The 12133-nt window shown below is 38.4% G+C and overlaps 1 protein-coding gene and 1 long non-coding RNA gene across 2 annotated transcripts in view; one reads left to right on the top strand and one right to left on the bottom strand.

The window, feature by feature from the left end:
* Positions 1 to 630: 630 nt before the first annotated feature.
* Positions 631 to 9223, bottom strand: CBLN1 (cerebellin 1 precursor). The gene is made up of 3 exons (XM_040328733.1): positions 8665 to 9223; positions 4127 to 4246; positions 631 to 2040 (listed from the first exon to the last, which is right to left on the bottom strand). The coding sequence occupies exons 1-3, from the start codon at positions 8920 to 8922 to the stop codon at positions 1843 to 1845; spliced, it is 576 nt and encodes a 191-aa protein (XP_040184667.1). The 5' UTR covers positions 8923 to 9223; the 3' UTR covers positions 631 to 1842.
* Positions 9224 to 9272: 49 nt separating this feature from the next.
* LOC120917443 overlaps positions 9273 to 12133 on the top strand; it is a 34058-nt gene continuing 31197 nt past the window's right edge. The window contains exon 1 of the long non-coding RNA XR_005744196.1: positions 9273 to 9427. This is a non-coding gene — a long non-coding RNA (uncharacterized LOC120917443). The remainder of the gene's footprint in view (positions 9428 to 12133) is intronic.

Raw genomic sequence — 12133 nt, 5'->3', positions numbered from 1 at the left:
AGATTTTCCAGAAAAATCAAGATCTCAGAATGACACAGATAATAGAAGTTGACACATTCACACAGATGTATAAAGACTGAAGTAGAGAAAAATGTACACTCGGTTTAGCTAATCAGATTGACCCTTTCATTCTTCAGCCTGCGTAAAAAAACACTGCAGGTGGAATTTAACATTTTGTTTATGGGCTGCATATTTCTTTCTTCTAATATTAACAAAATAGCCCATTCAATTTTTTAAAGGGTCAGCCTACCAAAGCCTGATTTTTCAGTTTTGGTAGATGCTAAAGAGGTAAACTACCTAACAGTTTCTTATACTTTTGAGGTACTAAGATCTTCAAGCATGAATTTCTGGAAAAAATCATACAAACCCTGGCCACAAGGGGGTCCTAGTTGTTCTGTTGGATTGTGATTTATTTTATATCATAGAAGATGCAACGGGAAGAGTGGAAATCACCCCTAAGGGTATTCCCAAAAGACAAGCAGGAGCGTGCTGATATGGCAGGGAGATCTAAATTCTGGCGTTCTGGGAGATATTAGACGCTGACCAGACGCTATACCTATGATTTAAACATCACTTTTGAGTAGACTATCCTTTTAAAACTAATTTTACATTGCAAAGAACAAACTCAAAACAGTTTTCTTACACTTTTATTTTACTGGTAATTTAAGGTACAATCAAATCTCCTCCCATAAACACGTTCATAAAAGTAATCATCTCTGAGTGCTGCAAAATTATAGCATTTCATTATTTAAGAACAATAAAAATTATAAATTAGCAAACAAATGACAAGAGTATGAAATTATAAACAGTGACATTTCAGACGGCTGCATACAAGGTAACATCTGAATAAAGAAAATGACTTTTAAAATATAGTATTTTATATAATGTGTACTCTATATACAGTCGGTATATCTATTTACCTAATGCTATTAGGTGTTTTTTTTTTTTCTTTCTTCTTTTTAAAGTACAGTTTGGAACTTGTAATCTTGGGATAAAATGAAGACTAAACATGCAACTTTTACAAATAAAAAAGGTACAATGTTAAGAAAACTGAGGACAGGATGAATAAATAACATAAATCCAAAATTCTGTTGAGTAAAAAAAATATTTTACATCATTTGATTCTCTTTCAAAGTATTCACAGAATTATTTGGCATATGTCTGGGAAATTGTAGGTTTACACTTACACATTTTTTAATGTGAACTTCAAACAAAAAGAAAACCTCCTAACTATGACTTAAGGACTTGAAGCATAACAACATTCCAGCATTCACACCTATAGTACGGAGTATAATACTGATAGCTGGATATATTTCTATCGCTTGTATTTTGGCCACATTTTAAAAGAGCAGAACAAGCATCGGACATGAAGCAGTCTTTACTTCCACAATCACTCAAAATTACAGAGAAATACTCAAATACACCAACTGTGCCTCTGAAGATAGTTCTGGTGTTATCTGGGATACTAGCAGCCAGTACATATGATACCTCTATGGTATTTCCTACTTGTTGTTGAGCTGCGAAAACAAAATTTACAGATGGCATATAGACTGTGCTCAAAAATAAAAATAAACATGTACATCTATTTGACATAGTAATTCCCCTAAGGATGTGGACAGAAGACGTTTGCTCTTAAAGTGACGTGTAATGCAATGACAGCTGATCCCACTAGTTCCTTGTCTGTTACAATAATACTTTCCGAAGCAGGTAAACACACAATTCGATATACGGGGTCTTGAATATCTGAGAGTGAAAAATGTCCATTCTGAGTCTCTAATTGAAGCTATTTGAGGGCAATAGCAACAAACCTTCTCTCATTGCTGCTCTTATATTAAGTCAGATTTAAAGGGGGAATACCAGAAATCCAGAAAATGTGGAGAACTTCCATCCTCCCATCAAATTTCCCTTGTCTAGTTTTAAATAAGCTCTGTCTCCTTTTTCCATTTGAATAAGAACCCCGTTGCTGGCTGCTTCTCTAGTCACATCCTGATCGCCAGCAAAAGCAGATATCACAGGCCATCCATTTAGCATTAGACTCACCTGGAGAGAAAAAAGAAAAACATTATAAGGCTTCTGGAAGCTTCACAAACCAAAGGGTTAATATGTTTGATTCAGTTTACTAAGCAAGCTAGTAACATGTTCAGAAGTAGAAACTTTGGAGTCTTCAAAGTACAGAGGGAGCTTATTTATTTCAGTTCATTCATTGCTGCTCACTTATCATGCTGATTTACTAAAGGGCATACTTTTTATTCAAGACAAGCAAGCATGTGTCAAATGCCCAAACAGTCTAGAGAGAAAATCAAAAGTGTAACATGCCTCTTAACCTCACTGTGTCAATAAACACAGACAAGATCATGAAGAGTTAACAGGGATTTATTCAAGCTAAAATCTTTTGGAGGGCAACATTTAATTCTGATTTAATATACATATAAATGCATAGCTAAAACATAAGCTTAAAGATATCCAATCCAATTTTAAAGCATTTTTTCCCCCAGTGTAATGTATTTGTCATGCTATGTACAGGCTAAAAGTGTATACTTGTCTATCACATATTCCAAGCTACAATAAAAACTACCAGTAATCAAAATGGAGAAAATGTATTTTTACATTATTATATGGTAGCCGGATAAGGTAAAGAAAAAGCATGATTACTGTAGATTCAACATACACAGGTAGTATATACTTTGTAAGGGGATTGTTTTTGTATTTATTTTTCCTTTTTATTCTCTACAATGACTAACAGAGCAGCATTATAAGTGGACATCTACAGAGGTAAGCGATTTTCTTACCTAAATGGTCAACATGTACAAATATATATGTAAGTGTATTTTTTTTTGGTTAATTTATTTCTGATTGTTTATTGAAAAGTATAGTCTAAGAGCATCTTTCTGAGTAATGTAAATTTCCTGTAGACTTCTGTTGAACCAATCAGAAATCAGTATTTAAGTCTGAGCTAAACAAAGAAAGCTGAGATCAACCGGTAGCCATGGGTGACTACACACCAGTATTTTATGAATGTCTTACATACTGTTGTGTTGCAAGGGGTTAAATAATTAATGACATGGTATGTAAAGCGCAATTTCTACTCACACCTTCATAATGAAGCGCTTGCTCATTCTAAATCTCACTACAAAAAAAAAACTACTAAGCAGAAAAGGCAGATGTTTGCTTTCTAGCCACAAATATCAAATGGCCAGCACATCAGATTATGACTCTGGAGACTTTGCAAGCACCTTGCAATGTTTTATTATGAGAAACAGTAAAAGCAGATAGCCACAATGTGTCCTAAGCCTAAAACATAGCAATCTTATATTATGTGACAATTAAATTGAATCAATTGTGTGTGTTTTTTATGACTTGTTCCCAGTTGCACTGGCATGATACATTTGGCCTTCACAGTGCCACCATCTCTATTATTTTTGAAGCCTAAACATTAAATGATAGACTTCATGTCAAAATATACCATCAGGAATGACATTTTATGATTTATCACACCCCAAGAATAAATAGGACGCATTAGCATATGATGTCTAAAGAAACCAAAATGCTGCTTGTTACTGAGAGCATTAAGATGACAGATCAAAAGCAGTATTATTAATATCTCCTGAACTGTCCCCACAAGAGAGGGAGTTTCTAAAAATGACCAACAACATTAGCACCTTATTTTCACCGCACTGTTTGCAAATAGAATTTTGTTTGGAGGCGACAGAGCAACACAAGCTTTCATTATAGAAAAACCTCCTCAGCTAATAGAGATTGCTGGAAAAGTAAGGTTCCATTTATTTATTTTTATATATCATTATGATATACAATATGTCAAGTAAGCGTAAATAAACAAGCTTTTAGATTTTCCATCAATATTATCTCCTGCCCAAAGAGTGTTTAACATGTATCTAATGGCCTCAAAGTCAATGAAGCTACATATAAATTAGTACGTATAAAATGTTCTAAAAAATTCATATTTTTTAGTTAAAGAACATTTTATCTAATGTATGTTCTCATTTCTGAAGTGAAGTAGAAACTGACATTTCCTTTACAATAATGTATGGGATAAACAGTGACACATCTATAGCTGTAAGTGTAAATCAAGATAGATGGACAGAGAAATAGAAAACACCATCCTGACCTGGATTGTTTGGCGGTTGTACACTTTTACCACATGGAAATTGAAGCTGTAAATCCCTTTTCTTGGTGATATGAATGTGCTTCGTTCTGAATCAAAATTGCTTCCAATGTTTACCAGTATCTATATTCACAAAAAAAAAAAAAAAGAAAGATATTAAGGTTTTATTATCCACATCATAGACAAAAAAAAAAAAGAAATAGAAAACAAAACTAGAGTGCTAAACGATCTCATCTGGTAAATTAAACTGCTAGAAGGCCACACTTGGGCCAAGATGTTTTGGAGACGGTTATTTTGCTTAGTAAAATACACCTTATGACATTTGCAACTGTCTGTTATTTACAAGAATCTTAAGCATTCTAGGACAACCTCTAGGACTGGAATTCCAGGTCCCTGTTGTATATGACAGTATATATTGAAGGGTTGAGTTAGTGTCAAAGTCATTTTACAGTGGCCTGAATTAAGATCAAATGACCAAGTAGCTTTTGTCTGTTATTAAGTCCTTCCACACCTCTAGGGTATTTAAAATGAACACAGGCCAATGTATAAATTACACCGTTATAGCAACCTAAACTTTGAAAGACACCTAAAGGCCCTATAATATTATTAAAATCACCCCAAAAAACAACACAATACAAATAACGCTCCCAATTATTTCCAGTAGAGTTACCCTTGTGTAGTGGCTAAAAAATGCTTTGGAAAATTCTGTCTGCACAGCAGACTCCATTCACACACAAGGGAAAATCATGTTTAGCTTTGAAAAATTCAGCCTATTGCATTTATTTCCACAGATTTCTTAAACCCTCTTAAAGGATTATACATTTGTTAATCATTAATTTGATTTGAATTTAAAGGCAGGTTAAATGAATGTATAAATTTACAAAGAATGTAACAGAACAGATTTTTCCTGTTACAAAAAAAAAGTTGATTTTATTGTACTAGTACTTTTCTCATATGCTTTTATATTTGCAGAAAATAAGTGGCTGGCATTTTATTATGACTTGCTGTGCATTGGTTAAATGAATTACGCTTTATAGACAATAAGTATCCAGACTCCATATACCGTGGATTCTTCAGACAGAATATAAATCACTTCATCGCTTCATTTAGAAGCTGCTTATGAAAGTTAAATGTCATACAAAGACAAGAATGCTTGTGCAGACTCAGCTCCAGCACGTACATACGGGCGATTATTTGGAGATTGTCAGCTTTGTGGTTTATGACAAGGGAAAGGTGAAAGGCACAGCAGTGTATGATGAACCAAGAGGGATTAGGTCAGTTGTGTTACAACTCTTCCTGGATTCCAGAGTTATTTTAAATTGAATACAAGATCTAAACGCAGCATTTCGCTTCGATAAACATCATGCTAAGGCCCTGAGTATTAAGTACACACTAAAGCAATCTGACCGAACACACCAAGCATGCCCACCATCTAGGTTTGACGTAAAAATCAGTCCAGGAAAATGTAAAGCCTTTGTCATTAGCAGACACCAATAGAGAACGGAAGCTGAGGCTGGAAAAGTATCCAAGTGGTCCTGATGATAATACCCACTGAGGTAACAGATGTAACAAAACACTTTTGATGGTCCATGTAAAAGCCCAAAAGAGTTTTATTACTGAGATTCCAATATATGTATATCATTTTATATACAATAGTATTATCAATAGAGTTCTGTCCGATCGGAAATATGACCAAAAAAATCTACAAGATCGCCTGACATGCCATACACCTAATGATCGTGTTGAATTATCTCCTTTCCTATGGTTGGATTTCGCCGCCAAGGCCGATCAGAATAATTTCCTATTAAATGTAACTATTTGGATCAAAATCGATAATTCATAAATCCAATTATATCTGATTCTGCGAAGAATCCTTGATGAGATTGTTACATTATGGTCACCATAAGATAAAAGCGATGATCTGAAATAGACCAAAATCACCTCACAGTCACAAAAGTGAAATTTGTCACCTTAGATAATACCTTTAATATCAGGCGTCCTATTTATATAAACTGTACCCTATTTGGTTTGCCCCAATCATGTTTGAATCCACTTACTGTTGATTGACTCGCTACCTCTGCTGGAAGTCTATTCCAAGTATCAACTACTTTTAAAAAATAATACTTTCTATGGTTAGTTGTGAACTTCCCTCCTGCTGGTCCGAGGTATTTTCCCCCCTGTTCTAAACTTTGCCCTCCTCAACCTCATTCAAACCCTTCAGGTATTTTACATTTTGCAGGCATGTCCCTTCTTTCTTGTTCATATAGTTCCTGAAGTCTCTCCCAATCAGATGAGCTCTTGAACTACATAGTCTTTAGATCCAAAGCTGAACACACACATTACAATCTCATTGTAAAATTCCTTTTAGATCTATCAAAACTATAAGGTAGAGCAGCTCTGACTGAACAATACTGTGCATTTGTATTCAGTAGGTAGGCTCCTGTGCTATGTAGTTGGTAGATCTAAAAGTGATTGTATAAGAAGATTGCAAGGTGTGTTATTTCTTAGGTAGGCTTTTGTACTAGTAGTTTTTGATAGATCCAAATATTATTGTAGAAGGTGTATTATTCAGTAGGTAGGTTCTTGTACCAGTGGTGGTTAATATGCTTTGTAGAAGGTGTATTATTCAGTAGGTATAGGCTCTTGTTCTAGTAGTTTTCGATAGATCTTAATATTCTTGTAGAAGGTGTATTATTCAGTAGGTAGGTTCTCGTACCAGTGGTGGTTAATATGCTTTGTAGAAGGTGTATTATTCAGTAGGTAGGTTCTAGTACTAGTGGTGGTTGATAGATCCTAATATTCTTGTAGATGGTGTATTTTCAGTAGGTAGGCTCCTGTGCTATATAGTTGGTGAATATAAAAGTCATTGTTTAGAAATATCGCAAGGTGTAATATTTAGTAGGTAGGTTCTTGTACTAGTACTTTTTGATAGATCTATGTTTGAAGGTCTATTATTCAGTAGGGCTCTTAGCTTTATAGATCAAACTATGGTTGTAGGTGTATTATTTGGTAGGTAGGTTCTTGTACCAGTGGTGGTTGATGCATCTAAATATGCTTTGTAGATGGTGTATTATTCAGTAGGTAGGTAGGCTCTTAGCTTTCGATAGATCCAAATATGGTCAGTAGAAGGTGTATTAATCAGTAGGTAGGCTCCTGTGCTATATAGTTGGTAAATATAAAAGTGATTGTATAGAAATATTGCAAGGTGTAATATTTAGTAGGTAGGTCCTTTTACTAGTACTATTTGATAGATCTATGATTGTAGGTCTATTATTCAGTAGGGCACTTAGCTTGATAGATCTAACTATGGTTGTAGGTGTATTATTTGGTAGGTAGGTTCTTGTACCAGTGGTGGTTGATAGATCCAAAATTGCTTTGTAGATGGTGTATTATTCAGTAGGTAGGTAGGCTCTTAGCTTTCCAAAGATCCAAATATGCTATAGAAGGTGTATTAATCAGTAGGTAGGCTCCTGCGCTATATAGTTGGTAGAGTATATGAGGATTGCAAGGTGTAATATTTAGTAGGTAGGCTCTTGTACTAGTATAGTTTTGGATAGGTCTGTAATTATAGGTCTATTATTGATAGGTAGGTTCTTGTACTAGTATAGTTTTGGATAGGTCTGTGATTATAGGTCTATTATTGATAGGTAGGTTCTTGTACTAGTATAGTTTTGGATAGATCTGTGATTATAGGTCTATTATTTAGTAGGTAGGCTTGTGTACTAGTATAGTTTTGGATAGATCTGTGATTATAGGTATATTATTGATAGGTAGGCTCTTGTACTAGTATAGTTTTGGATAGATCTGTGATTATAGATATATTATTGATAGGTAGGCTCTTGTACTAGTATAGTTTTGGATAGGTCTGTGATTATAGCTCTATTATTGGTAGGTTCTTGTACTAGTATAGTTTTGGATATATCTGTGAGTATAGCTCTATTATTGATAGGTAGGTTCTTGTACTAGTATAGTTTAAGATAGGTCTATGTTTGTAGCTCTATTATTGATAGGTAGGTTCTTGTACTAGTATAGTTTAAGATAGGTCTATGTTTGTAGCTCTATTATTGATAGGTAGGCTCTTGTACTAGTATAGTTTTGGATAGGTCTGTGATTATAGGTCTATTATTCAGTAGATAGGCTCTTGTACTAGTATAGTTTTGGATAGGTCTGTGATTATAGGTCTATTATTGATAGGTAGGCTCTTGTACTAGTATAGTTTTGGATAGGTCTGTGATTATAGGTCTATTATTCAGTAGATAGGCTCTTGTACTAGTATAGTTTTGGATAGGTCTATGTTTTTAGGTCTATTATTGATAGGTAGGCTCTTGTACTAGTATAGTTTTGGATATATCTGTGATTATAGGTCTATTATTCAGTAGATAGGCTCTTAGCTTTTGATAGATCTAACTATGATTGTAGGTGTATGATCTAAATATGAATGTACAAGAAGATTGTCATCTAAAGTCCCCAACACTTAGGAGGGATGTGGCCGACATAAAGTAGAATGCCAGCCTGCCCAGCCCATCCCCTCCTGGACTCACCTGGTCGAAGTAGATGGTCATAGATCTGTTACTCATCTCGGAGGGCTCGTGGTTGGTGCTCCTGATGGCAGAGAAAGCCACCTTGGCACTGCCGGAGCGCACGGAGATGCCCAGAGCGGTGCCAGTGGGGTCGGCGGTCGGGTTGGAGTCACACACCACCAGACATTTACCTTCCAGCAGAATAGGTTCCGTTTCGTTCTGAGCGTTTGACAGCCCAGCCAGCCATGCCAGCCCCATCACCACAACCAAGACCCACATCTCTACACTTCTCTTCTACTCCTGGAGCCGATACCAATCCTGGACCATCCACCTCCCAAAGGAAAAGCGAGCTCAGGGACGGGCTACTCTTCAGAGGCACTTGGCCGACTTTCGGAGTGCTCTCCAGCTTGTAGCGTTCCCAGTGGATGATCGGCCTGTGATCGGCCAGCCTCAGTACCTCTGTGATCGCATGTCAGCTGAGCACAGCGCTGCACCCTCGGACTGGCAGACGAGCTCAGGGCATCGCATAGCTCCTGCTAGAATATCGATGCATCCAATACTACGAGCTGAGAGCAGAGCCAAGCGGGGGAGAGGGCGGGGACAACGGGACACGCCCACCCCGGGCACCACCAATGCACGCTCACCCAGCCGCTCTGTGGCTTTATACGAGTCAAAGGCAAAGTGGTGACCGGTGGGCTCTGCTCGTGCTCAAGGCTGGATACAGGGATGGATCGTTACTGCTCTCCGATCCGATCCGATCCGCTGGCTGGAGACTTATCTACAGGTGAGTGCTTACTGATCTGATCATTAGTCTGCCATGTACACCTACCTGTACCTACCTGTACATCGCCTACTGGAAACTCACAGCTGACAGTACAAAAGGTACCTTTTTGTGTTAAAGCAATATTAAAGCCAAAGGCAAACATTCATTATATACTGCAGCTTACCAATTCTTAGATGGTATGGCTGGATTAGAAGTCCTTTCTTCTATTTTTATCTGGTGATCTGGCCAGAAAGTCTGTTGATTTTCTAAAGAACACACTCTCCTGCTGATGTAGCAGTTAGATGGTTGAGGCAAACCATTTAACACTGACGGGGCGCTTACAATGGTCATATTTTATTTATTTATGGGAAATCTGTATCCAAAAAGAAACAAAACTGTTGCTATAACTGTTTATAAAGTCTGAGCTGGAGTTTGGCTTCAGTTTGTTTGTGTATCTAAATCTGCTAGTACATCTAACACGTCCCTCCCTCCAGACTGACAATGCTGCTCTCCAAAGATGCCCCCCATTCTTCATCTAAAGTGGGGGTTACACTAATGCCGCGTACACACGATCAGGCTTTTGCTCGGTCAAATCACATCGGAGAAAAATAGAACGCGTTCTATATCTAAACTCTGATGGAATTCATCGGAACTTCCGATGAAAAAACTCAGATGGGGCTACACACGATCGGAAAATCCGATGGAAAAAGTACGTCAGACTTCTTCCATCGGAAATTCCTGATCGTGTGTACGCGGCATAAGGCTTCATGTACACAGGACGTTTGGAAATCTCTTCTGAACACTGGAACTTGACATCTAGTAAGCAACGTTTAAAAACGTCAGTTTTGCCACTTTTACATGCTGCGTTTATGCGCGTTTAGCTGCGTTCATGAGCGTTTTCGTTTAGAAAGCGTTTTTCCAGATAACAGATTGTACTGATCTCTCTCTCAAATGCTTATAAATGCTTATTACCATGTTTCCATGCTGCTAGAAGCACTCGGTGTTTCGAATAATAAACTTTCATCCTGAACGAGATTTTATGCTTTAAAAAAAATGCCACTAAACTCAACTGCCTCTAAACTACGGAGTGTACATGTACAAGATAACATAGAGGAGAGTTCAGGAGGGGCTACTAAAAAAACAAAAAAACAACTGTTCCTAAACGTCCGTTTATCTGCAGCAGTGTACATGAGACCTTGAGCTTTTATTTCAGCTTTAACCACTTCCATACCGGGCACTTACGCACCTTCCCGCCCAAGCCAATTTTCAGCTTTCAGCACTGTCGCACTTTGAATGGCAAGTGCGCGGTCGTGCGACGTGGCTCCCAAACAAAATTGGCGTCCTTTTTTTCCCACAAATAGAGATTTCTTTTTTTTTTGGTGGTATTTGATCACCTCTGCGATTTTTTTTTTTTGCGCAACAACTAAAAAAAGACCGAAAATTGTGAAAAAAAATTACGTTTTTATTTTTTTCTGTTAATTTTTTTGTAAATAAGTAAGTTTTCTCTTTCAATTACGGGCACTGATATGGCGGCACTGATGGGCACCGATGAGATGGCACTGATGGACATCGATGAGGTAGTACTGACGGGCACAGATGAGGTGGCACTGATTGGCGGCGCTGGTATGCGGCACTGATGGGCACACATAGGCGGCACTGATGGGCACACATAGGCGGCACTGATGGGCACTCATGGGCGGCACTGGGCACTCATGGGCAGCACTGGGCACTCATAGGCGGCACAGATGGGCACTCATGGGCAGCACTTATGGGTGGCACTGATGGATACTTATGGGTGGCACAGATGGGCACTGATAGGTGGGCACTGGGCATGGATGGGCACTGTGGGGTGGCACTGATGGACACTGTGGGGTGGCACTGATGGACCCTGGGGTGGCACTGATGGACACTGTGGGGCAGCACTGATCTACCCATGTTGCCAGTCAGTGCCCATTTGTGGGCACTGATTGTCATCTTTTTTATTTTTTAAAGCTTTTTTTTTTTCAATACTTTTTTTTTTTTTCCAAGACTTTTTTTTTTTATTTGCCCTTCCCTGGTGGTCCAGGGTGGGCTTCCCTGGTGGTCCAGTGTGGCGATCCGAGGGGGGGCTGCGCTGATAAACAATCAGCGCGAACCCCCCTGTCAGGAGAGCCGCCGATCGACTCTCCTCTACTCGCGTCTGTCAGACGCGAGTGAGGAAGAGTCATCAACGGCTCTTCCTGTTTACATCGTGATCAGCCGTCATTGGACACGGCTGATCACGTGGTAAAGAGCCTCCGCCGGAGGCTCTTTACCGAGATCGGAGATGCAGGGTGTCAGACTGACACCCCGCATCACCGATCGCCACGCTGCTCGCCCCCACGGGCGCGCGCGGCATGAAATCCTGCAGGACGTCCATGGACTTCCAGTCAGGATTTCAAAACCACTTCCCGGACGTAAATCGGCTATAGGCCAGGCAGGAAGTGGTTAAGAAGCTTGTGTTTTTTAGTTATATAGTTACATAGTAGGCAAGGTTGAAAATAGACACAAGTCCATCAAGTCCAACCTATGTGTGTGATTATATGTCAGTATTACCTTGTATATTCCTGTATGTTGCGTTCGTTTTTTGAAACTATTGGTACTCCCCGCTGAAACCACCGCCTGTGGAAGAGAATTCCACATCCTCTTACAGTAAAGAACCCTCTATGTAGTTTAAGGTTAAAACTCTTTTCTTCTCATTTTAATGAG

Source organism: Rana temporaria, chromosome 11, assembly GCF_905171775.1.
Source record: "Rana temporaria chromosome 11, aRanTem1.1, whole genome shotgun sequence".
NCBI classification, from domain to species: domain Eukaryota; kingdom Metazoa; phylum Chordata; class Amphibia; order Anura; family Ranidae; genus Rana; species Rana temporaria.
The sequence above is the reverse complement of the archived record's forward strand: the minus strand, read 5'-3'. Positions and strand labels throughout refer to the sequence as shown.